The 27054-nt window shown below is 42.0% G+C and overlaps 1 protein-coding gene across 1 annotated transcript in view; it reads left to right on the top strand.

The window, feature by feature from the left end:
- The window catches only part of ARMC2 (armadillo repeat containing 2), a gene marked incomplete at its 5' end in the record, with an annotated part of 104549 nt that overhangs the window by 24723 nt on the left and 52772 nt on the right, over window positions 1-27054 (top strand). The window contains 5 exons of the mRNA XM_021709526.1: window positions 1884-1960; window positions 7303-7398; window positions 11636-11811; window positions 17262-17364; window positions 19231-19454. Of these exons, the coding sequence (XP_021565201.1) occupies window positions 1884-1960; window positions 7303-7398; window positions 11636-11811; window positions 17262-17364; window positions 19231-19454 (676 nt within the window). The remainder of the gene's footprint in view (window positions 1-1883; window positions 1961-7302; window positions 7399-11635; window positions 11812-17261; window positions 17365-19230; window positions 19455-27054) is intronic.

Below are 27054 nucleotides of genomic sequence, written 5' to 3'. Positions count from 1 at the left end.
CAGGCAATCCACTCACCTCAGCCTCCCAAAGGCGCGGGATTACAGGCTGAGCCACCGAGCCCGGCTTTGTACAGTTTTTAAAAAGATAAGTATTTTTAAGACCAGCTCTAGCTAAAGAGAAGCGTATCCTTCAGAGACGGTTTCTATGTCAAATAGAACTTTAAAAATGTGTATATATTGTCCGGGCTCAGTGGCTTAGCCTGTAATCCCAGCACTTTGGGAGGCTGAGACGAGTGGATTGCTTGAGCCCGTGGGTTTGAGACTCACCTGCGCAACTTGGCAAGACCTTGTCTCTACAATAAATCAAAAGTTAGCCGGGCGTGGCAGCACGCACCTGTAGTTCCAGCTACTTGGAAGGCTGAGGCGGAAGGAACACCAGAGCCCAGCAGGTTGAGGCTGCAGTGGCCAGGGGCGGCCACTGCACTCCAGTCTGGGCGACTGAGTGAGACTCCAACTCAAAAAAAAAAAAATGTGTGTGTGTGTATATATGTGTTTGTGTATATGTGTGTGTATATATGTGTTTGTGTATATATGTGTTTGTGTGTATGTGTGTGTGTGTGTGTGTGTGTGTGTGTACACACATAAAATTCTGCTATTGGCCAGCCACCACTCTTTTATTTGCCATCTTGTCATCTGGGGACTGCCTGAATTGACCTTGAATTTTTTAACATTGAAAATATTTCTAAAAATAAAACATTTTTAGAGAATAGTAATTTAATTAATTTTAAAAATGGAAACAGAACACACACTGATGTAGTGGAAAGAGCAGTGAGCAGTGAATTTGTAAATTATGAGAACTGGGTGCCAGATTCGTCCCTACTATGTGATCTTGGGCACATGTGACCAGTTTAGGACTTAATTTTCCTACAGTGAGAGAGAGGGAGGGAGACAGGGAGAGAGAGGGAAGGAAAAAGGGAGGAGGGAGGGAGGGAGGGAGGTGTGTGGGGAAAGAGAGGGAGAGACAGAGAGAGAGACTGAGAAAGAGAGAGTGTGTCTTTCCCAATTCCAAAGCTAAGCTTTTGTGATTCAAGCATACCAGAGTTCTTTCTTATTTAACAGTGACCTCTTGTGGTATATATTCTTAATCAATTTTTGATGTGCAAAGTAAGCTTTGGATTTTGTTGCCTTCGTTCTTTCTGGTAATTATATTTCATTTTGTTAAGCAAATATGACTTGTTTTGAAAAGGTAAATCGTTTCAAAATCAAAGGTTGATTAAAGGTGGCTCAGCCTGTAATCCAGCGCCTTTGGGAGGCTGAGGTGAGTGGATTGCCTGAGCCCGCGGGTTCCAGACCCGCCTGGGCAGCGAGACCTCATCTCTACAATAAATTAAAAAAATAAAATCAGCCGGGCATGGTAGCGCATGCCTGTAATTCCGGCTACTTGGAAGGCTGAGGCGGAAGGATCGCCGGAGCCCAGCAGGTTGAGGCTGCGATGGCCGGGAGCGGCCACTGCACTCCAGTCTGGGCGACAGAGTGAGACTCTAACTCAAAAAAAAAAAAAAAAAGTAATACTCAATATATACCTGGGCAGACAAGACCTCATCTCTACAATAAAATAAAAAAATTAGCCGGGCGTGGTAGTGCGCGCCTGTAATTCCGGCTACTTGGAAGGCTGAGGTGGAAGGATCGCCGGAGCCCAGCGGATCGAGGCTGCGGTGGCCGGGAGCGGCCACTGTACTCCAGTCTGGACGACAGAATGAGACTCCAACTCAAAAACAACAACAACAACAACAACAAAACAGGAGATAGAGCACCCAACGCCATCTTCTAAACAATCCTCTGTGGTTTCTTTAGAAACAATATACAGCAGACTCCCATCATTTTCTGAAAGACAAATGCTTGGTGTGTGTGCTGAGTGTTCTGTGTTTTCCTCTTCTTCCTAGGGACCAGGGAAGGAGGTGTGCAAGGGCCTCTTCCTGCCCCGGCAGCTGGGATCTGAACAGGCTGCAAAGCAGAGCAGGTGAGAGTCCCACCTGTATTCTTTGCCAGTCTCCACTCTGGGAAACATGCTTGTACGGATGATGTCTGATGTGGGATCACTACTTAAAAACTTCAGGGACTTTGTCCAACTGACCACAGATCGCCATTTATTTTTATAAGTTGTTATTTTTATTTTTACACAATCTTACCATTCCCCAGCTCTGATGCCGCAAACATCTATAGATGACAGTCTTAATCATAAATAAGACTGATAAATAGAACATTATAAGGGGGTGTGGGATTTATAAGAGATTATTCTGCGAAAATATTTGGAAAGTTTAAAAACTTAACATCAGCATAGTTCTTAGGTTCCAGACTCAAGTTCAAAAATCATTGCTCACTTAAATGAAACTATGTTAACTACATTAAGACAGTCCTTTGGGATTTGAAAGTGTTTAATTGAGAAAATATATAACAATATAAACCACAGGCAGCTAGAAATGACACAGAATGTATTCACTCAATACAGTGGTTAGAAAAATGAACTCATGTACATTTATACTATTGAGTAAAATGAATGCAGACATAACATTAGGATGGAAAATTCAGCGATGACATACATATACTGTTTATTGATACAGGTCTATGTGCTGGGCAGGTAAAGTCAAGCATGATGACAGTAAACACTGGGTTGAGAATGGTGATAACCCCTAGAGGTAGAGGGAGGAAGAAATGGGTAGACAAGGTCTATGGGGGTCTTCAACTGTATTTATTTATTTTTTGAGTTAAGTGTCTCACTCTTGTTGCCCAGACTGGAACGTAGTGGCATGGTCACCATCCTTCCACCTCAGCCTTCCAAGTAACTGGAGCTACAGTCACGTGCCACCAAGCCTGGCTACTTTTTGTGATTTATTGTAGAGACGAGGTCTCACCAAGTTGCCCAGGCTAGTCTCGAATCCCCAGGCTCAGGCAATCATCTCGGCATCCCAAAGTGCTGGGATTACAGGCTAAGCCCTGCTCCCGGCCTTCAATCGTATTTGTAATGTTCTATTTCTTAAAAATTAGAGAAAGGACAAAAATATGACAAAATATTAATATTTGACCAAACTCATTTTGGCTGCACGGGTGTTTGCTATATTCTTTATTTTTTATGTGGGCACGTGAAATGTTATGTCACCAAACAAATATTAGGTTAAAAAATTATCTTTAAAATGAATTTCTTATCAATAAAATGACTTTTGTGGCCAATGGGCATTCCTTTACTCAAGGAAAATCTTAGATGTTCTAATTTCAGAGTCAGCATTGTTGCTAAGGATTTTACATCTACATGCTAAAAACATCAGCCAATCCAAACATCGTGTCAGGTTTATGTCCAGCACTCAAAGCTGTGGTTAACAACTATAACCACTGAGACAGCAAAATCTTCAAAAACATGCTGAAATGTGTGCTTGACTTACCCAATTTCCTGTTGAATCACAATTTTTATATTTAGCAAACTGTGAACCTAGATGAAAGTGCTTTCTAAAATATTAGATTGATGTCCAAAACTGAGACAACCTTATTATTATGCATGTATGTGTGACTAAAAAGCCATCGCATGTAGCAATCCAAGCTTTACCTTCTAGAATAACCTGGGGAGAGAATATAAAATGAAGGGGGTGTGGGAGGTGAAGAAGTGAAAAGGCCATCACCAGACACAACTGTGCATGCAGGGATTCCTGGGAGAGGTTTAGAAGGAAACCCTTATACCACAATGTCTGGCTAACTTCTATTTTGAAAAGAAACAAGTCTTGGAAACTTTCAGCAGGGCCTGTGAGGGTTCAGTAAACTGTTCTGTGATTTTTGGCCTATCCCTGGAACTCAGTTCTTCCTGGGATGAATATGTTATCAGTTTTGTTTGTCCTGAGAAACAGGTTGATGATCATGGTTCCTCACTGGACAGCTGTATTAAATAGTATACTGCATAGAAAGTTAAAAGAAAAAAATTCTCACTTGAACTTATTGGGCTCAAAGTCTATATTTCTAGTATATTTAAGTGTGTCATAAATATGCATAGATTAAATTATTTGTCTGGCTTTTCACTTGCCTTGATAAATGCTGATCTTATTCATATTCTTTGGACTTGGACTTGACTAGCTATCTGTGAATATGAGCAGCTATGTTTTTTATGCAGAAGGTGCCAAAAAAAGTATATGCATTTTAAGAAGGAAAAAAACTGTATTAAAATGGTAATAGCCAATATATACCAATAGCAAAAGATGAACACAGGTCATATTTGACTTCTGCAATGGCAAGAGGTGCTCAAAGTGGTTCCCATCAGCATCCAGACACTTCTGAAGATGGTGAACAACTGCAGGACTTGCTGCTGTGTGAGGCCTCCTGGACCTTCCCTGGTGCACATTACACACAGCACCATGGGTCTCCAACTCATCACAGATGCATGCAATTGTTCGGTGTGTTGGAGGTGCCATTGCATACTCACGCCTCCACTGTCCTTGTACTTCTATAACATTCTCAAATTTCAAATACCACTTTTAAAAATGGTCTTGGGCTCCTTGAATGACAACCACGCTTCTGCCGTTTTCTTTGACTAGTGGTGACACTAGCATTCATTTGACTAACACCATCTTTTGAGCAAACGTCAGACTACACATCACTACCATAATCCAGTTCAACTTCAAAAAGTGATCCATAGATAACATCTCTTAAAATTTTGTTGGCACCCTCTGTACTACTTGAATATTCAGATTTACTTTTAGAAGTCATATCCATATTTATCAAAGTTAAGGCAGACTCATAAAAATAATGGACCAAAAAATTGAGATGGAGGTCTGCAAACCTTCCTATGCAGTTCCAAAATCCCTACGTCTGAAAACTGAAATATCTGGCAGTACCTGGCCAAAGCTGATAGGAAGCCAATTGCAGTTTTTGTTTCATTAGTGTAAATATTCATGTCTTTCGCTACCGGGTGCTGTCCCGGAAGACCCTACTGGGATGGTGTGCCACATGCAATGTGGGCACCACATTGCCTTTCTAAAATCCATATGTTTCTGAATTCCAAGCCACATCTGGCCCCTAAGGTTTTAAACCAGGGACTGTGAGCCTGTACTGATGTGAACAGATTTTGTCCTAAAGACAATTCAGCTCAGTATTTTATGGTGAAGTCTTGCTTATGGTTTAGATAGATTATCTGGAGCCTTGCTATTAAGACTATTTGCAGAAGTTGTACTATTTACAGTACCAACAACTGTGTAGTTATAACTTTGTTGACAGCCCTTTCCTATTTGCTTTTGCTTCTTGAGCGTTCTGAGACACCCAGTGTGCACTGGCCATTCTTGGTGGAAGGAAGGTTTGACAAAGGCAAGCCTAGACTTGTCGCCACTGGGAATGGCTGTTTCTGGCATACAGCCCAGGAGGGGAAGGACAGTGTGTTGGGCAGGACAGGCAGACTGTACAACTCCCTTACTGCTCCTGGGTGACCTCAGCACTGTGTGCTTGGGAGAATTGCTCATCTGATGGGGGTGAGGATTCATTTTAGAATTCAGATACATCCCTGAATTTAAATGAAATTTTTAATACACGCCATTATGTGTTATCCATGGATTCCTCTGCTATTTATAGAGATAATTGAGAAGAGACTTTATTGGATTTCTTGCTGCAGAGAATTTCATTTTAAGTGTTAAGAAAATATTAATATGGATATTCATTAAGACATACATACACACACATTTAATACGTGCTGTATATTTTTTTCTCTTCTTGAGTAATACAAGAGAATAGCACATACAAGAGATTAATAACCCATAATCCCAATATGGAAAGATGTCCGTACCCCATTTTACAGAGAAGTGAAGCAACTGACCTATAGTCAACCAGTCAGGAGGTGGCAGAGCCAGGATTCAAACCCAGATGGTGACTTTATACCTTTGCTCTTGGCAGGCCTTCCTGGTCAGCTGGCCTTTGTTTAGTTAAAGCAACTTGAAAACACACTGGTTATGGATGCTTTTGTTCCTTTCTCTCCTGATTGCCCCCATGATCTCTAACTCTTTGTGTAACATTTTTTAAGGTCTGGGCACCCACTGTGTGGATTAATTGGTACCAGTTTCTCTCTGAAAGGGCGTGGACTCCCTGACTTGAGAGAGACTGAGTGCCAGGTGAGGCGCTTCAGAGGTATACTTCAGAGAAGGGAGACTGAGGGATACGTCTCTTGCACTGCCCAGGAATGCTTCTGCATGGCAGCTGCACAAAGGGTGCCGTAGATCTTGAGGTGTGCCTGTGTGAAATGTAGTCATGATTTTCAGTTTCTAATATGATTTCCATTTCCTCCCCATTGTTACCTTTTAGTCTGTCATTTTGCTGCAGGACAGAATAGCATGGAGATCAAGTGCCAGGGCTGGGACACTCTATGACCTTGGGCAGATAACTTAATACACCTGGGCCCCGCTTTCTTCAAAAGGGGACAATCTGGGAACCTCCTCAGAGTCTTGTTAGAAAAATGAAGTTCAGGCCTGCTGGGTCTATGGTACATGGTCAGTGGTTACTATTATTCTCTATACCCTGTCTTCGGGGGTGGCATCTATTCTCGGCTAGCACACACAGCTGTAAGATGCGTCAGTGGTAATTTCTTGTTTGTTTGTTTAATCGGGGACATGGAACTCATATGTATTGTGTATTTCTAGACTTGTGGCACCGGCTCAGAGCCTTACTATACTATAGTGTGTCTTTAATTCTTATACCTTCAAGGCAAATATTCTAACCTCTGTTTTGCTGATGAGGAAACCAAGACTCAGAAAGGATAAGAAACTAAACTACAGTCACCTGACATATCAGTATTAAAGTTGGACTGTGAATGGAAAATTGCCAGCCCCCAAAGCCCTGGCTTTCCCTACCATGCTACACAAAATGCCTTGGCATTGATGCTACAGGCCCCATAACAGCATGGACATTTTATTTTCTATAGAAAATAAAGTCCTTTTGGAAAATTTATCATTAAACATTTTCAAAAATCTTTTTATTTACATATATATCTATAGCTATGTATTCTACATTACAGAAGGATAAGTTTAAGTAAAAAATAGCTCAAAATGGTTTGCCTTACTAGCAATCATCAGCACTTACAAAGCTTAATACTGTATAAAATGTCTCAACCATAGGTTAAAGCTCTGGCTTCTTTAGATTATCTTATGTGAGTTTAACTTGAGGTGACTTGATCAGAAGACCTGTAGTTCTAATTAGAAATAGTTGGGCTGGGGGGGAGCGGGGGCAAAGTGTATTTAATTCTATAGCTTATTAATTTTAGTGATGAATAGTAAAGTCTTTTGACCATACGTGGCTACAATTACTTCTCATGTTTCTTCTTCCTACTTTGGCTTTCTCTTGCAGTCTCAAAACCGGACTTGCAAGAAAAGGAAACAGAAATAGAAGACGAAGTCTTTTGGAATACAAGGATTGCACCAATTTTGTGTGAACTAGAAAAGGGTAAAAAAAAAAAAGCTATTTTTGTTTTAAATTTAAAATATCTATAGTTATGTGTATGTTCCCCCTGCCCTGACATACGTATTAACTTTGACTATCATTTCTGTGAACATGTTCAAAAACAAGTGCAGTCACCTGATTTTTTTTACCCAGTAACATGTGTATGAAATGTTCCATGTACACATGGTTTTAGTAAGAGTATGTTTTCAATGCACCCAGAGAGCCAGCTTGTAAAATTTCCCGTGTCATATAAATAAATCGCTACTTCCTTTGCTCGAGGAAATGTTTGTGTAACCTCTTTAAGTTGGCTGTTCTCAAGAAAGTAAAAGATAAAAACAGATTTCAAGCTTCTGAAATGAAATCATGTAGACTGGTGTTCTTAACAGGTGTGCCCCGGGTTCCTCAGGCCAACTGTGTGTGCATGTCCCCTTCTCCTGAGGGTGAGCACCTCTGTAGGAAATGCCACCCACAGCATGGGAAGCGGCCAGATCCTTGCCCTTGAAGTGCCCAGCAGTGGAGGCCCACAATCCTTGGGTCCCTGCAACCCCGTTTTCTCTCCTTTGAAAAGGCAGCTCTCCTTCTGTGAGGTGGAACCAGGCTCCCCTGGAGCTGTGGTAGTCGCCTCAGGGTGAGCCCGGGGCCTGGCACACTGCACACAGTAGGCCCTCGCCCGGAACTGTGGATGAGCAGACCAATAGAGTAGCCCCAGAAGACACCCGAGGAGAAGCAGCAAAAAGGAATCCTCCCCAGCAAACAAGCAGGGCAGTCCTGCAAACGACCTAACACCTGAAAGGTTCAAATGCTTATCTCACTCCTCCTCGACTCCCTGTTGGTGCTTGGCTATGTCCGTGGTTAATATGGGAGCCCTGGACATGGTGTCTGGTCCTAGTGCTGCACATGGCCATGGGGAAATCACCTTACTCTGTTTGCAACAGTGTCCTCACCTGCCAGGCCAGCGGGTGGATGAGGCTAGATTATCTCCAAAGTCCTCTGTAGTTCAAAAGCCTCAGAATATGGATGTGATGACTCCTCCCTGCCCCAGAGCTACTAATTTTCACCTCATATTCATGTGCCAGGTTAACTTTGGGCCTTTTGTATGAGAAGATATGAGCAAAACAATGAGTCTAGGTAAGAGTTAAAAAGGAAAATATACCAGGAAACATTCAAAGAGTCAGTGTTGCAAAGGCCTATCTTGTAGGAAGTCTTCAGCCTGAAGGATTTTCTTTTTTAACATACAGAGCCTTACTCTGCCACCCAGGCTAGAGTGCAGTGGTGTGGTCATAGCTCACTGCAGCCTTGACCTCCTGGACTTAAGCAATCCTCCCGCCTCAGCCTCCTGAGAAGCAGGGATTACAGATGTGTGCCACCACACCTGGCTTACCCTGAAGGATTTCGAGGGGATGCTGTGGTCTCTGCCCTCCACAAGCACCAACAGAGAGAATTTGACAAGAGTTAGGAATTTGAAATGAGGATGAATCCCCCTTCTCAGAAGTCCTATCAAATGCTGAAGTGTGGCATTTCTCTTAAAGAAACAGCAAATGGAGGCAGGGCTGGATTATTTGACTCCCAGAGATCCTTTTATTTTTTTACTTTTTCTTTAATAATTTCAGACTTACAGAAGAGTTACAAGAGTAGTGCAAACAGTGCTGTGTGCTCTTCGCCCAGATTTCCCCAATCCTGACGCTTGGCCACATTGGCCTTCTCATTCTCTCCCTCCCTTCCTGTCCCTCTCTTTTTCTTACCACCAACCCCCACACACCATTTTTTGTTTTTGTTTTTTGAACCATTTGAGAACTAGTTTCCAACCCAATGCCCCATATCCCTAAGGACTTTGACATGTATTTTTAGAAGCAAAAGCATTCTCATATGTTTCTGGAAATGACCATACAATACTATACAGTTCTTACGCAGATTTCACCAACTGTCCCAATAATTCCCTTTGTCAGGAAAAAAAAAATTCCTGGATCACATATCCCAATCGTTTGTCAGATCTCTTTCATGATCTTGACATCTTTGAGGAATACTTTATAGACTGTCCCATAAGTTGGGTTTGTCTGGTATTTCCCGAGGATGAGATCCAGGTGAGCATTTTGGGCAGGTGTTGTGCATCCGTGCTGCTGAGTCCCCAGTACCTCGCAGCAGGAGGGGCGTGACGCTGGCCTGTTCTGTTGCTGGTGATGTGAACTTTGATCACTTGGGTGAGGTGGGGTCTGGCAGCTTTATCCACTACAATGTTGCTGCTTTTGCCTTTGTAATTAATGAGTATCTTGGGGGGAAATGTTACTCTGAGACTGTTACTCTCTCCCACTCATCAAACGTTTATCCACTAATTTCAGATCCTTGCAAATCTTAACCACTCAGATTCAAATTGTCTATTGAGGTTATAACAAACTAATTGGTATAAAGGGTTCATCTGAGCAGTAGTTTAAAATTTGACTCTTGAGCCTTCTTCTTAACATTTTTTAAAAAGCTAAAACAACTATTCTTGAGTAGAACCCACCGGAATGAAGAGTTTGTGGAGGGAAGTGTTGGAAAAATAGCTTGAGGACCACCCACTGCCAATGGGTGGCCCAGAGTCAGGACTTGGGGTTTGTGAAGAAACAGCCAGTCACAGAAGAATAAAACAACGCAAAACGTGTTTCATACAATAGCGTCCAGGTTTTTCCCTTTATTTAAAGTTAGTCTCAGTCATTTCCCATCAGGTCATTTAGTTCAGCACATAACTGAAGACGTTGAAGGCTACTTAGCTATTGAGGTTTAACATTTTTTTCTTAGATGTTATTGTTGAAAAGAGCTAAAAATGGCCTGAGTCATTTCCTTCTGCAGGCACACACTTCCTCTATGTGGGCTTCTAAGAGCGCATTATGGTACTTATTGAAGATTGGCTTCCTGCTTTTACATTCCGTGATGGAATCTACCAGAGATAATATTTTTCAACAGAATATCTTATACTTTGGCTTCTTTTATTTCTCTCATGTTCTCTTTTGTGTGCTGTTTTCCACCTGTGTGTTCCTGTTAGCATGGCTGCCACTTTCAAAACTTAACCTTCCTCAGAATCATAAATCAAAATAAACTGCAGTCAGGCATGGGCCACCTAGCACTTAGGGAGGTCAAGACAGGAGGATCACTTGAGGTCTAGAGATCAAGACCAACCCAGGCAACATAGCAAGACCTCGATCTACAAAAAAATTTTAAAAATTTTCCAGGCATGGTGGTGTGCACTTATAGTCCCAGTACTTGGGAGGCTGAGGGTGGAAGGATGGCCTAAGGCCAGGAGGCCGAGGCTGTGGTGAGCCATGACCATGCCACTGCACTCCAGCCTAGGGAACAGAGTGTGACCCCAACTCAAATACATACATAATTGTTCTAGGGCTCCCTATTTTCTAGCTAAAATCTTCTTTTCCTTCTCTTCTTTTCTAAAAACCACCTCCAAATCTGAGTGGTGAATTTGGTGACATTTTGAGCTTCTGTCCTATAAGAGCCCTTTTTACTCAGATGATGAGCATTGTTCTCATTGAAAACTATTGGTCATCATTTTTGTCAACAGATAAATTAGAGAAGGAACATGAGTAAAATGATGCTGTCAGTTGTTTCTCCATTATTCTCCCTGTGCCATGCGCTGCTGGTCCCCAGGTATGTCAGGCCTGGCTCATCCTCACTTAGCATGACATCTGTTGAGGGCACTGGGCATGTGACACAACACACACATACATACGTGACCAATAAATAACTGTCCAAGGTAACGTTTTTTGACGGTGGGATCGTGCATCTTTTCTGGAAGAGCTGGAACATAGAGTCTTGAAGGACCAAAAACAACCAGAACGAGGGTAAGGAGAACATTCTAGGCCAGTGGATTGAGGAAAGGATTGATGGTGAAGATGCAGGTAGTGTGCTTCCGTGGGACGAAACAGAGCACAGGTGGCGGTGGAGGGCATTTGAGGAAAGGAGACCAACTGAAATTGGTGGCAGTGCCATTCCTTCATACACTCTTTGAAAGACTGTGTATCCTAGATAAGCCAACTGACAGATAAGGAAACAGGTCAACATGGTAGGAGATGGATCAAAGGGATGAAAAACCACGGGTAGATGGAAGTGATAAGAGAAGGGAAAATATAGCTCCGGAATGTGGAGACAGCCAGGGAAATAAATACGGGGTTTTTACTTACACAGTCTGTGTTTGACATACTTGTAAACTTGACCTTCATTAGTAAGTGTTGCTTTACTTTTTTTGCTCTGACAGAAGAAAACATTGAAATGGTTTGTGGTGCCTGCACACAACTTCATCACGCTTTAGAGGAAGGAAACATGCTTGGAAAGAAATTTAAGAGAAGAAGTTTTCTCCTGAAGACTCTGTACAAACGAGTTGATGTTGGCTCAGACTTGCTCAGCCTTAAACTTGCAAAAATTATTCTAGCAGTAAGTTTTTCTTTCTCACACATAAAAGCTTTGCTTAATGCTTTCTTTGTAAATATCACAAAGAAGATTAAAAATGCAGTGTATTTGTTTAGAATCTTGAGAAATATTAAGATAATAAATTGACATCCCAGAATTTGGCTTGAAGGTGTCTAAGGAACTAAGCCTATGTGCGCAGAAAATGTTCAAATAAACTCTTACATTTGGATTGAAACTAGGTTGGAAAAAAGAAAGAGAGGAAGAAAGGAAGGAGGGAGAGAGAGAGGGAGGGAGGGCAAAAAGGGAAAGGAAAAAAATAACAACAGGTAAATACATTCGAAATAGCATCTCATGTAACTTTACTGGAGATCAGTATCAGACTGGGCAGGCTGTGGTTTCTGCCAAGTAATTTCTGCTGGGTGCTTGATTCTGTCATATGATTTAATAAATAACAAACTAATTTGGGCCACAAGCATAACGAGGCAGGTGCTTTAGGAACCAGTGTGAATCAGAAAAAACGACTGCATGAGGTCGTGTGAAGATACCTCTGTGGTCACAGAAGGCTCCCGTAAGGTGGTAGAAGTAAAGGCCAGACAGCAAATAAAACTCTGTAGAAACTCTGTCTCAAACAGAATGATATCATTGTTTGAGGAAAGCACTTAGTTGCTGCAGCTATAAACAGTTAGAATCAAAAGATAAGTCACAATCATTATAGACCGTTCTAAGGGAGCCGCTGAAACAAATGAATGAAACTTTGCTTGCTTGGTTTCATAAAAGTCGAAGCTTTGTGTTAACACTCCATAATTTATAGGATTTAAAATCTTAAAGTACACAGTGAAGGCAAGCGTTGGCATACTTACTAACGTTGAGTAAGAACGTCTACTGCTGCTTATTTTGACAATGATGTCTTTCATATAGAAGACTCTTCTGGCTACATATGCTGTGTAATGTTGGGGAGAGGCTACATTCTTATTTTGCTATCATCCTAAACTACTAGCTCTCTTTTTTAAAATGGTGATATGTGACTCAGAAGGCAGCATTTCTTTGAAAGAGTGATTTCACTCTTTTTCACTCTTGGCCTCTGCTGGTGTAACAGTCACCCACAGATTGCCTTTGATATTTTAATCCGGATCCTAGGCATTTTATTCCATACCAGGCCAAAACAAGAAAGGAGAGGAGGGAGGGAGGGAGGGAGGAAGGAGAAAGGAAGGAAGGAAGGAAGGAAGGAAGGAAGGAAGGAAGGAAGGTAGGAAGGAAGGAAGGAAGGAAGAAGGGAGGGAGGGAAGGAAGGAGAGAAGGAGGGAGATTAATTCATTACTGCTTTGTAGAGAAAATATTATCTGGTTATTAAGGTGTCATTTAAAATAATTATATCTATGATACAAATTTAACTACTTTGGGGCAGCAGGCTAAGGGATCTGCCAAGCAGCAAACACATTCTGAACTAAACACATGATTAGATAAAGCCTTCTTGGTGACAGTGCCTTGCTGGATCGGGGCAAGACTGCAGACTGAACTCCAGAGTGCAGAGTTGGGTGGTCTGCCTTCTGGTTAACTGCAGGACCAGGAAGTCAGAAGGGACATTCAAAGCCATCAAGTCTGACTTTCCATCTACTGCCTGAAACTCCTGGAACATTCCAGCCTGTTGAGTCGAGGCCTTGGTGATGGGGTTCTGTGTATGTTTTTTAAAGACTATGTCATAAGAGCTGTTGAAGAAGAAAAACCACCAAAAACTAAAGACATATGAGACAATGGAGTTTTTCACAATTTCTTTCTGCCAATATTGGCAAACGCTGGCCAATGGGGGTTTGCCAAACAGCCCTCTTAATTTTAATCTTTATATCAAAAACTCTTACAAAGATATATCAGTCTATATTAAGATTTTCTGTAAAGAGTACTAACATGTATACAGTATAAATGCAACTGCATTCGGAAGGAGGAAAAATCTAGCACTTTCTCTGGGGAAGAAAACAGGAAAGAAACACCAATATGTCAACTGTGATGAGTGATTTGAAAACTTGTCTTACTTTCCTTTAATTTGCCAGATTTGCTCTAAATAGAATAAACTGCCCTATCATGAGAACCTACTTTGTGGCAAGGACTCTTCTTGACACTGGGAATACAAGTGAATAACCCTGCCCTTCTGGGCCGGCCAGGTTGCAGGGGACACAAACAACAGCGGGGGCCAGAGGCCTGATGAGTCCCCTGGGAAAAGGATGAAGCCAAGTATAGGGAACATAGTGATAGAAATGGTCCTTATAAGGTCGTCTATGTTCCTTGTATAACATTTAACGTCTTACGATCTTTTCATGTCTTAAAGTCATAATTTGACAGTTACCAAGGGAGAAGTTTTAAGAATTTGCCTTGAATGTAAACTGACCTTATAACAGGCCTGGAAATTGTGGCTGTCTTTCTTTCTTTCCTTTTAAAATTGTTTTGATGAAAACTCTGGTACCAGGTTTTTTCCCCCACTTTTTACTAAAAATGTGCCTTGGAGGGGGAGGAGGAAGTGAGTTGTAGTCATTCATTTATTCAACAAGTTTTACTAAGCATATGCTACATACCACACATAGGAAGAGTGATAAATCATGGTGTTGACCTCAAGGACTCACAATCTAGTAGTAGATAGTCAATGGATTCAGAAATATTCTCAAATATTAAGAACATTATATATTTCCGTGGATATAGAAATATTTTTCTCTTGTCAACTTATTTTCTGGGTTTTGAAATGCTATTTTAAACACCTAATCATTAAAAAAAATTCGGCCAGGCATGGCAGCTCACACCTATAATCCCAGAATTTTGGGAGGCCGAGGCAGGAGAACCACGTGAGCCTGGGAGTTTGAGACCAGCCTGGGCAACATAGTGAGACTTCCTCTCTACAAAAATTCAAAAAAATTAGCCTGGTGTGGTGATACACACCTGTAGTCCCAGAGACTCGGAGGCTGAGGCAGCAGAATTGCCTGAGCCCAGGAGGTCAAGGCTGCAGTGAGCTGTGATCCTACCACTGTGCTGCACTCTGGGCCCAGAGACCCAGACTCAAAAAAAAATTTTTTTTTTAAGTTCTCAATTCCTTTTTCCCTCCTGAGAATCAAAGGAATCTCCATGCAGCCAGGAATCCCCCAGGAATCTTGTATAAATGCAGATTCTGACTCAGGAGGGCTGGGGGGCGGGGGCTGTGAATCTGCATTCCTGACATGTGGCATGCCCAGGTGATGCAGGATGGTTCTGTGACCTGAGGCATAAGATCCTCACCTGCAAAATGGGAACGGCGGCACCTGGTTGGTAGTGTCGCTCTGGGATAACTTTCTAAGGGACTCAGTGTGGGAGGGCAGACAGAAGCTGTCCCCTGAGCAAGCTGCCCTCCCTGACCCCTCCAGCCTGGGCTGGCTGTGTCCTTCTTGGTATCTCCTACAGTGAACAGCACAGTGTCTGGCACACAACAGGTGCTTGGGAAATATTTGTGGGCCAAACAGAACAAATCTTTGACAAATATGTCTGGCAAATCCTATTACTTAAAAAAAAAAAAAAACTTAACTGAAAAGTCACTAATACACATTATTAAAAATAAAATGATAGCTTTTAGGCTGGGTACAGTGGCTCACACCTGTAATCCCAGAACTTTGGGAAGCCGAGGTGGGAGGATTACTTGAGGCCAGGAGTTCCAGACCACCCTGGGCAACATAACAAGACTCCATCTCTACAAAAACCAAAAATAATAAAATGTGACCCATATGCCATCCTTTTCACACAGAAGTATTTATTTGTTAAATGACCTCATTCCTACAAACATATTTTTGCGTTGTCATAATGAAGGCACATAATATTTCTACCTAATAATAGTTATACATTTTTCTTTTTAAACACAATGTTCACAGTTATACTTTTTTTATGACTGCCTAATATGAATAGTATTGATGTCCCACAGTTTATTAAACTATCCCCAGATAGTTAGGATTTCTTGGGATATTTAGGATTTTTTATCTTTACATTTTGCTACTTTGGATAAATATACAACTTACTTAGACCATTTGATCAGTTAGTCATCCTATACTGTGCTTTTTGAAAAAATTATACTTCCCTATGGCCCTGTGTATAATTTACTTAGGTATTTTTGTATGATTTAGATGGAAGATTTCAACAATCAATGCTGTGATTATCTCAAAGCATTGCAAAAATAGCCTTAAAAATGAATATATATGTATTATCTTATTAAACAGATTTCTTATAATTTTCTTTTATGCAAGTGATAAAAAGGACCATACGTTCCCCCTTTATTTTCTTTCTTTCTTTTGTTTTTATTTTTGTTTTTTTATTTTACCATGTTGCCTAGGCTAGTCTCAGACTCCTGAGTTCAAGCAATTCAACCACCTTGGTCTCCCAAAGTGCTGGGATTACAGGCATGAGCCACTATGCCCAGCCTCTTTCCCCCTTTATTTTCTTTCTTTCACCTTTACTCTGTATTTTTTCTAAACTGGTTTAGACTGGGCACAATGGCTCACATCTGTAATCCTAGCTACTCGGGAGACTGAGGTAAAAGGATTGTTTGAGGCTGGGAGTTAGAAACCAACCTGAGTAATATAGCAAGACTCCATTCTATACAAAACAAAAGTAAAAACTTAGCTGGGCATGTTGGTGTAGACCAGCTATTTGGGAGGCTGAGGTGGAAGGATTTCTTGAGTCCTGAATGTCGAGGCAGCAGTGAGCCAGGATCACAGCACTGCATTTCAACCTGGGTGGCAGAGTAGACCATGTTTTAAAATAATAAGTCAATTCATTTAATCTGAAATTTTGCTATTCATGCTCCTTTACTTTTATGTTTTAAAGCAATTACTACTCTATTTTAATTAAATTCATTAACATTGCTCTACCTCCTTCATCCTCTCCTCTAAAAGTAACTGATACATGCACATATTAATATGAGACTTTATGAAGAAAGAAATAACTGCTTGTCATAAAAATGATCTTTCTCTAAAGGTCATTTATATATATATATGTGTGTGTGTGTATATTATATATATATGTGTATATATATATATATTTGAGAAGTATCTTTTACTTTTTTATTGTTATTATTTTCCATTATAAAGATGTGAGGGTTAGTTATACAAATGTTGATTCTGCAGTTACCCTTGTTGAGGTATTCCCCTCCCCCTAGCAATTTCCCTCAACTGCTAATCCCACCCCCCTCCCCTGACAGTTTCCCACTACAGCCAATCCCTTTCTTGTAGTATTATAATTGTTCAAGGTCATTTATATTATATTCACTATAATTGAGGTTAATTAGATATCATAGTTGGTAAATATGTGGCTTAAATTTTTCAAAGTTGATTTCTTTAGAAATTTTCTTTATGTGTAAAAATGCTCTTGCTACACTTTTAAAATAACTGTGTTTTTGTTTGTTTGTTAAAGTATGGCATGTCTTTATTTCTCTCTGCAATAGAAGTAAACAAATGTGTTTTCTTTCTCTGCAGCTGAAAGTGAGTAGAAAGAATCTTCTGAATGTCTGCAAACTTGTATTTAAAATTAGCAGGAATGAGAAGAATGATTCTCTGATTCAAAATAACGGTGTTCTGGGTGAGTGTCAGTAGGTGCTACCATTGAGCAAATGCTTACTTGAGTACAAATGAAGACTTTGGAGGGAAAACATCTAAGTAATGATAGCCAGAAGATTCCAACGTTGTACCATGCTGAGTTTCATTCTGTCCTCTGGTTTCCACCTTCTGTTTAGTGCACCCTTTAATAGTTGGCTTATTTCCTTAAATGCCTGTAGTCATGTGACTTTACAAAGTGCTCTCCCATTTAAAAGCTCATTTCCTGGACTTAGATTTACTATTAGAAGAATGTTTTTAATAGTATTTGGCATAATTGAAACTTTTAGTCTTTTGATATAGTAGGGATGACTACAAACGGAAGGATGTCTATAGCTTATAGAAATCTGACATGAGCTGGGCTCAGTGGCTCAGCTTGTAATCCCGCGCTTTGGGAGGCTGAGGTGAGTGGATTGCCTGAGCCCACGGGTTCAACACCTGCCTGGGCAACTTGGCGAGACCTCATCTCTACAATAAATAAAAAAATTATCCGGGCGTGGTCACGCACGCCTGTAGTTCTAGCTACTTGGAAGGCTGAGGTGGAAGGATCACCGGAGCCTAGCAGGTTGAGGCTGCAGTGACCGGGAGTGACCGGGAGTGGCCACTGCACTCCAGTCTGGGAGACAGAGTGAGACGCCAACAAAAAAAAAAGAAATCTGACATGAACGTGTTTCAAACGTGTAGGTAGGGAAGTTTTATGGCATTCCATTGAGCTCATAATGCCTGTTTGGGGCATATCCCTAAATAATGAAGATGCCTCAGTAGTCATCTAGATGGAAATCTTTTATGAATTAATACTGCAGGTTAGGAGCAGGCAGCCATGTGGGAAATACTGTGAGCCCCTCTTTTCACAGCATAGGATAAAACATCCCTGCATCTTCCTTTGCCCTAGCAGACAAGAACAAAGCCAGCACTGAAAGGAAAGTCTAAGACTGAACGTGCTAATTGAGAATTGTAGGCCGAAAACAAAGAAAGATTCTGACAAATGATCATATATTAATCAAATGAAATATGAGATACGCATGATCTACCTTACTGGAGATGCCTGTGTTACTCCTACAGTTGGTAGTTGTATGTTATTTGGATGGATTTCTTAAGTTTTCTTGGGAAAAGGGCAGGTGTTATATTTAAGTGATCTTTTTTAGTGGTGATTGGGATTTTTCTTAAAAGCACTTAATTAATTTACCATTAATCCAGCAAGAAATATATTCTTAAAGGTTTGTCAAAATTTAATTCTTAAATAGGTTTAATTATTAGTATCCCTTCATAACTTTTGTAACTAAAAATAAAGGCTGATAAATATTAGTAAGAGGCTCTGGGTACGGTGGCTTATGCCTGTAATCTCATCACTTTGGGAAGTGGAGGTGAGAGAATTGCCTGAGCCCATGGGTTTTGAGACCAGCCTGGGCAACATGGTGAGACCTTGTCTCTATAATAAATCAGAAAGTTAGCTTGGTGTGGTGGCCACACCTATAATTCCAGCTGAAGCAGAAAGGATCACTTGAACTCAGCAGATGGAGGCTACAGTGACCGTGAGCATGCCACTGCACTCCTGCCTAGGCAACAGAGTGAAACTCTGACAAAAAAAAAAAAGTAAGAGGCAAGGAATGGAGTTAATAAAAAGAATACTGTCTCATGTATATGAACAGTCCTATTCTTTTGCTTACATTGCTATTACAGAGATTTGTCTTCGCTAAAAGTAAGCTTTTCTCTCTATAGAACCCTTAACAAGCATCTAAATATGGGCTTTGATGAACATATTTTACCAATTGTATTTGACATTCCCATGGAAGTGCTTTAGTATATTTCTCTCCAGCTGTTATATGCTTACAATAATTCATCTTTTTGACAGAATCATTATTGGAGGTTCTGCGAAGTGAAGACCTGCAAAGAAACACCGAAGCTTTTTTATACTGTATGGGGGCTATAAAATTCATTTCTGGAAATCCAGGATTTTTTGACGAAATGATCAGCAGAGGTGCTGTGGAAATACTGGTGAATTTGATAAAGCAAATAAATGAGAACACCAAGAAATGTGGCACATGTTTGCCTAACTCAGGTCACTTGTTAGTCCAGGTAAGTATTTGACTTGAACACGTGAGATATATAAAATGACTTTTCATGTCACCTGATCCCAGTTACCATTGAAGAGAGTGGCATCCAGGTGGAGGTGCCCGGTCTCCAAGGCCAGCAACCTCTGCCCCGTGAGAGCTGGGTGCCAGAAGCCTGATCGGGCTGTTTCTGGGCTCCTCACAGACAGCTCTCAAGCACACACTTGAGCTGCCCTGAGGAGAAAGTAGGCCCAGAAGAAGGAAGAAATTGTAACTTTCTGCAAAACAATTGCATGTTCTAGCCAGAATTTTAGCAGGCAGTTTAAAGTTTTGAAGATGGACCGGGCCTGGCGATCATTGACACCGATTGATAGCTAATGTCATGACCCTTGCATCTCCAGTAAGAAACAGAAGCTAGTGCTATTGAGTGGCCAGCCTTTGAGGAGGGGTGTGATAATAAGAGCCCTGAGACTGTAGGAATGCAGGTTGCAAAACTGGATGCATGTAATGGGACCAGAGCAGGAAGACAATTTTGTTGTGTGTTATTAGAGTTTTACCACTTCTGTTGGGGCAGGTTAACTTTCATAGTTCAATTATCTTCTTTGGAACTGTTCCACTCTGGTATTCTTTTTAGATGAGATTTTCCTTTTCAAGAGCATTTTTATATCAAATAATAGCATATTTGAGGTAATCATTCATGAGATTTGAAAGGTGCTTGCCAATTAATGAGGATTGACTGAGTCTTCAGAGTGCTCCAAGCCATTGGGAAACTGTTAAAAATTAGAGTTAAAATATTTATGATAATTATGAATTTTGGATGTTGTGGTCTGTCTCCATTTTGAAGACGACGGAGAAGACCTCCTGTAGTCATGAAATATGCCAATTTCTCTGTTTTGGCTGGGAAGGCAAGGGACGTTATTTCCATGTTGCCTGTGTTGCTGAATCATTCAAATTTTTCCATCAATAAAAATAGTAATTTCTGATTATACAGTCCTTATCTTTTCTGTTAAAATGCAGAAAAGTACAAGGAAGAGTATAAAAGTCACCTGAAATATTTTCACCCTAAGATAACATGCCAACAACACCTCCAACATTTTGGTAACCATTTATACACATGTAATTTTATACAATTCTCACTTAATTTTTACCTTTTATCATGGAACCTGTTGTTTTTAATAGTCCCTTTTGTTTGTTTCCCATTCCTCCCTCCCTTTTTCTCTTTCTTGTCCATCCAATCAACCAATATTGTTCACACTGATGTGTTCAGTACCTTTTAATACACACATGCGTTTTCAAATGTGGAATATTGTATGTACTTCTGTACCCTCATTTAACAACACATACTAAAAATCCCTTGAATCAACTCTCCAGACTTATTTTATTAACCCATTTTACAAATTGCATTTGCTTCAGAGACAGGGCTGTCCAGAGGAGAGGGGTTCTGTGGGGAAGGTGTAGGGGATAAGTTTTGGAGGGGACAGCCATTGGATCTTGAATACCTGGTTGTGGAAATGGGCATGGGACAGCAAGGAGCAGCTGGATGGCAGAGCGTGGGGAGGACAAGCCAAGGTCAGAGAGGCAGAAAGATGAGGGTGCATGAAATAGATAACTGATAAAGACCAAAAAGTTGACAAGTGATGGGAGGAGAACGTGTCTGCAACATACGACAGACTAGAGGGCTGAGATCTCAGACAGCAGCCCCCACTAAGAGACGTGGCTGCAATTAGGTATAGACTGATCAAAATGGAAAGAAACGAAAGAGTGGGTGGGCCAAGAATGGTGTCTCCCTCATAGCAGATGGATTAAAGTTGCTCAGAGGAAAAATACTCCAGCGTTGCACTTTGGAAGGTTTGTGTTATTTCTTGCATATATGTAAGTGTATGTGCATGCATATATGTTTATCACCATGTGGCTGAAATAAAGAGACATTCATTTCATAAGTGTTTGTGGCGAGGCCATGCTGGGCCAGGAATGTTCTGGGTGTGAGCAAGACAGTGGTCAACAGGAGAGCTGACAGTAAGCGCCTACTTTTTTGGTGATCCATGTATACAGTTGGTAGTATTACAGTGCTTTATTGTTCTACAAAACCATGGTATTTCACATGGCCAATGTTGCATTCATTTCAGCACATCAGACATGTAATTGCATTTTGAGAAGATCAAGATGCTCAGAGGAATTGCAAGACTACCACCTGTGCATCGAGTCAAAGTATGAACACTCTTAGGCTGGCAAAACTGGTGACATGAGTTAGTCCGTAAAGTCCTAAGAGTAAAGCAGGTTTGACTGTGCATGTTCACTAAAGTCAAGAATGCTAGAATGTAGGAAGCATTCCCTGCAGTTTGGAAATAGAGAGATATAGGCCAGCTAACAGGCAAGGCCCCTAAATACCAGTGGTAAATTGCATCACCAAGGAAGTGACACACATGGAAATAGGGCTTTGTCAATGTTGATCTAGAATGGACTACCTGGAGGGCACAGTGGCTCATGCCCATAATCCCATCTTTTTGGGAGGTGGAGGCAAGAGGGTTGCCTGAAACCAGGGGTTCGAGACCAGCCTGGGCAACTTGGCAAGATCCCATCCCCAAAAATTAGCTGGGCATGGTGGTGTGCACCTATAGTTCAGCTACTTGGAAGGCTGAGATGGAAGGATCTTCTGAGCCCAGAAGGTCAAGGGATGCCATTGCACTACAGCCTGGATGACAGAGTGAGACTCTAACTCAAAAACGAACAAACAAACAAAAAACCCTGGGCACGGTGGCTCAAGGCTATAACCCCAGCACTTTGGGAGGCCGAGGTTAGAGGATTGCCTAAGCCTAGGGATTCAAGACCAGCCCGGGCAACTTAGCGAGACCTTGTCTCTACAATAAATCAAAAAATTATCCAGGCATGGTAGCGTGCACCTGTAGTTCCAGCAACTTGGAAGGCTGAAGCAGGAGGATTGCCGGAGTCCACCAGGTTGAGGCTGCAGTGGCCACGAGCATGCCACTGCACTCTCACCTGGGCAACAGAAGGAGACTCCAACTCAAAAAAAAAAAAAAAAGGCTATCCAGAGGTGTTAAGGTTCATCTTTGGCCTTGAAAGGCCAACAATCAGGAGGGCATAACACAGGAGCTCAGGGATATCCCTGAAGTCTCCTCCATCAGACAGTCTGCTTTGGTCTCTGTTGCCTCCCTTCTTGGGGCATAAAGAAGAGTCTTCTGCCTACGTCTTAATCACAGCCAAGGCCAGACTCCCCCGGTCACTCATTTGTCCCCTGTGTCTTGAGAACATTATGTATAAAGCTGCTCTGTTGGAGCTGAAGGAAATCTCAATGTCCTCATACTTATAGCTAGGTCATGTATAGATGTATCATGTAACTATTAAAAATGAGATTGACTTGAACTTGCATTCCTATTTTTTTAAATTCATTTTTGTTTCCAACCTTCCTTTTTCTTTATAGCCTGACCTATTTGATTTTTGAATTTAATACTTCGAGAAATGTATTTTTTCCCTGCTTTAGAGAGACTAGTTTTGAAGTCAGAACTGTTTTGGAGCACCCCAGGTACGGCGGCTTCCTACCCCTCCCGGCTCCTTCTTTGTCCTCCTGCACCCCCCCCCCCCATTTTACTCCTCTGGCCTCCAAGCCCACAGGCACTGCCTTAGAGGCTCCTGCAGATCAAGCCCTCTCCCCTTTCTTGCTCAGGGCCCTGCCTGTGCGTCCTGCTCCTCCTTTTTGCTAGATGGAAGTCTCTTAGGAAGGCTGGTCCTCCACCTCATCCGTCCTTCCCTTCCTTCACTCTTTCCTTCCTTTTGTTTTTAGAGCTTGGGGAATAGGAAGGTGACTTGAACCAAGAGAGATGACTCAGACTTTTAAACTTGGCTGGTTTAGAAAACGATAAATAATAACACCGTTAATAGGAATTAGAGAGTCACAAGGAAACTGGGCTTGGTGAGAGGAGGGAAGGTAGTGATGTCACTAGCTTTCCTATAAATCCTGGAGGTGCCAGCAACATGACCAAGCGGGCAGTAAAGGAGGCAGCTGGAGGTATGTGCCAAGGCTTCAAAAATAATGTAAGGATGAAAACACTGACTTAGGGTCACCTCCACGTAGGTGACAGCTATAGTCAGGAAAGACGATGGAATTACCCAGGGAGAGTATATATAGAAAGAGCGTGGTGGTGCTGGTGACAGGTCTGTAAGATGGGCTCATTCATGGAATGGGAAGAGAAAAGGAAGTTACCAGAACATCAAGGAAATGGACAAAGATAGAGACTTTTTCAAGCAAGGATTGGCCAGCTTTGGCGAATGCTGAAGAGAACACACAGGGAGCAGGAGTTCAGCTGCTTTGCAAGGAGCAGTGTGAACAGGCAGATGGGCATGGGGTTGGGTTACATTGCAAGAGGTCCATCTCCCAGCACACTCCCTTTTTGAAAAAAGGCTTAGCCTGGCGTGGTGGCTCATACCTGTAATCCCAGCACTTTAGGAGTCTGAGGTGGGAGGATCGCTTGAGCCCAGGCATTCAAGACCAGCCTGGACAACATAAAGAGACTTTGTCTATAAAAAATAAAATAAGCCGGGCTCGGTGGCTCAGCCTGTAATCCCGCGCCTTGGGAGGTTGAGGTGAGTGGATTGCCTGAGCCCGCGGGTTCGAGACCCGCCTGGGCAGCGAGACCTCATCTCTACAATAAATCAAAAAATCAGCCGGGCGTGGTAGCACATGCCTGTAATTCCGGCTACATGGAAGGCTGAGGCGGAAGGATCACCGGAGCCCAGCAGGTCAAGGCTGCGGTGGCCGGGAGCGGCCACTGCACTCCAGTCTGGGTGGCAGAGTGAGACTCCAACTCAAAAAAAAAAATTAAAAATAAATAAATAAATAAAATTAGCTGGGTGTGGTGGCACATGCCTGTAGTCCCAGCTACTCAGGAGACTGAGGCAGAAGGATCGCTTGAGCCTGGAGGTCGAGGCTGTGGTGAGCCATGATCGTGCCACTCCAGTGTGGGTGACAGAATGAGACCCTGACTTGAAAAAAAAAATCTTAAAAAAATTTTTAAAGAGATAAGATCTCACTCTTGCTCAGGCTGGTCTTGAATTCCCAGGCTCAAGCAATCCGCCCACCTCAGCCTCCCAAACTGCTGGGATTATAGGCATGAGCACCACACCCAGCCCTAGCACACTCTCTTGCTCTCTTAAAATCTTACATGATTCCTTTACCTCTGTATTTTTAAATCAAAAGATGTTCTGATATTGTTGATATTTTAAAGCTTCTAAGCCCTAGAGTGAGCGCCCCACTTTGACTGACCTGGGTTCACGGCTGTGTTCAGTATTGGTCGCCAGGAACCCTGACAGTCCACTCGGCTCTGCACCACTGTACAGGGACAGGGCTTAGTGCCACCCCATGGACCAGAGAGGAGGGCGCCGCTTTGGAGACCCGTGCTTGAGACGGCCACTCTGCTGGGACACAAGGGTCTCCCTCTACCCTCTGAGCTTCACTTTCCTCATCTCTAAAGGGCAGTTGGGGAAATGAAATGAGATAATGTAATAAAGCATCTAGAACAGGGCATGGCACATAGTAGGCACTCGCCAAAAATATATTCAATAAAATAAGTTCAGAATGACCAAAACCTGACTGGGCATGGTGGCTCATACCTATAATCCCAGCATTTTGGGAGACCGAGGTGGGAGGATCCCTTGAGCTCAGGAGTTAAGACCAGTCTGGGCAACATAGCAAGACCTCGTCTCTACAAAATAAAAATAAAAAAATTAGCCAGGTGTGGTGGTGCATACCTGTACTCCCAGCTACTCGGGAGGCTGAGGCAGAAGGATTGCCTGAGCTCAAGAGGTTGAGGCTGTGGTGAGCCATGATCATACCACTGCACTCCAGCCTGGGTGACAGAGTGAGACCCCCAACTAAAAAAATTAAATAAAATAACTAAAACTTGAAACTTCAAAGAGTAAATACTTCTGAATGAAAGAAAATTTAAGTCCAAGATATTAAGAGGACAAAGTTTGAGGTGAATTTCAAACCTTTGATCTTCTTTTGTTTTTTGTGACTTTGACAAGTGATGTGGAGAGTGCTGAAACGAAACCCAAATCGGAAGGGGGTGCTTCCTCCACAGTGTGGATTTTGGGAGCCTAGTGTACCCCAAGTTCTCAGAGTCAGTTATTCTCTTCTTCAAGATTTGAGGCACTTAAGAGAGGTCTTCAACAGGAGTCTGGGGACTCAATTAAGCAGTGACTTAGGTTATATTAGTAATTAGAGATTGTACTATAGTGAGTGAGGTCTTTTCAATCTTACTTTGGTTATGTTTAATAGTTTTTAAAAGTAGGAATGAATACATTTGTACCTAAGTAGCTATTCCCTGTGTCGTGTTTAACCCTGCCTTTCCGGGGCCTACCTCCTAAGACTGTGGATCATTGCCCTGGCAGTAGCACCCACCTGCTGCAACTGTGCTCTGATTATTGGAAAAAATAAACTACATACCTATAAACTGGAAGGAAATATTCCCATGATTATATTTCTTAAATTCTTCAAGTTAGTGTTATTGGAGATCTGATAAACAAACACATTCCTTTTTTTTTTGAGTTGAAGTCTCACTCTGTTGTCCAGACTAGAGTGCCATGGCACGCTCCCGGCCACTGTACCCTCAACCTGCTGGGCTCAGGTGATCCTTCCAACTCAGTCTTCCAAGTAGCTGGAACTACAGGCATGAGCCACCATGCCCGGCTAATTTTTTAATTTATTGTAGAGATGAGGTCTCACCAAGTTGCCAGGGCTGGTCTCGAACCCGTAGGCTCTGGCAATCTTCTCACCTCTCACCCGTAGGCTCTGGCAATCCTCTCACCCAGGTCTCCCAAAGTGCTGGGATTATAGGCGTGAGCCACCACGCCTGGCCAACAAACACATTTCAAAGCATTTCTTTTGAAGGTTTTGCAGACTAGGAAGCAGAGGATGAGGTTGTTTATCTTCTTATTGTTTTAATTAAGGTGTAATTGAACATGCTCAGATATATGTTTGAGGAGTCTGACAAAAACATGAAGCCACGGAAGCCGCGCCCTTATTGAGACACAGATTTCAGTCAGTTAAGAAATGTCCTTTTACCTCCTGTCATTAAGCCTCACTCCCCTCACCCCCACAGAGCAGCCATTTTTCTGATCTTTCACCATAGATAAATCCTGCCTGTTTTAAAACTTCATATAAACGGAATATACAGCGTGTACTCTTTTGTGCCTGGCACTTTAAAAACTTATTTTGAACTAAGTATAAAACCACAAGATGTGGCAAAAATAGTACAGAGAGGTCCTGTGTACCTGTCGCCCAGCTGCTTTTGGTGGTGACATCTTATATAACCATTGCACAGTATCAAAACCAGGAGACTGGCCGAATGCTATACCAGCCTGTTTTGCTCTTGTTAGCATGTTATGTTTGATATTAGACGAAACTTTTTTTAGGGGTTTCAGTCTTTGGTATTGATTACTACACTTGCTAATTTTTATTTGTTTGTTTGTTAGTAGAGACGAGGTCTTGCTCTGTTGCCCGGGCTGGTCTAGGCTCAAGCAGTCCTCCTACCTCAGCCTCCCAAAGTGCTGGGATTACAGATGTGAGCCACCACATCAGGACTAGGTTTGCTAATTTTTTTTTTTTTTTT

The sequence above is a fragment of the Carlito syrichta genome, unplaced genomic scaffold (assembly GCF_000164805.1).
Source record: "Carlito syrichta isolate Samal-C Ts95f unplaced genomic scaffold, Tarsius_syrichta-2.0.1 Scaffold251499, whole genome shotgun sequence".
NCBI lineage: Eukaryota > Metazoa > Chordata > Mammalia > Primates > Tarsiidae > Carlito > Carlito syrichta.
Note: the sequence above shows the minus strand (reverse complement) of the source record. Positions and strands in the feature narration are given on the sequence as shown.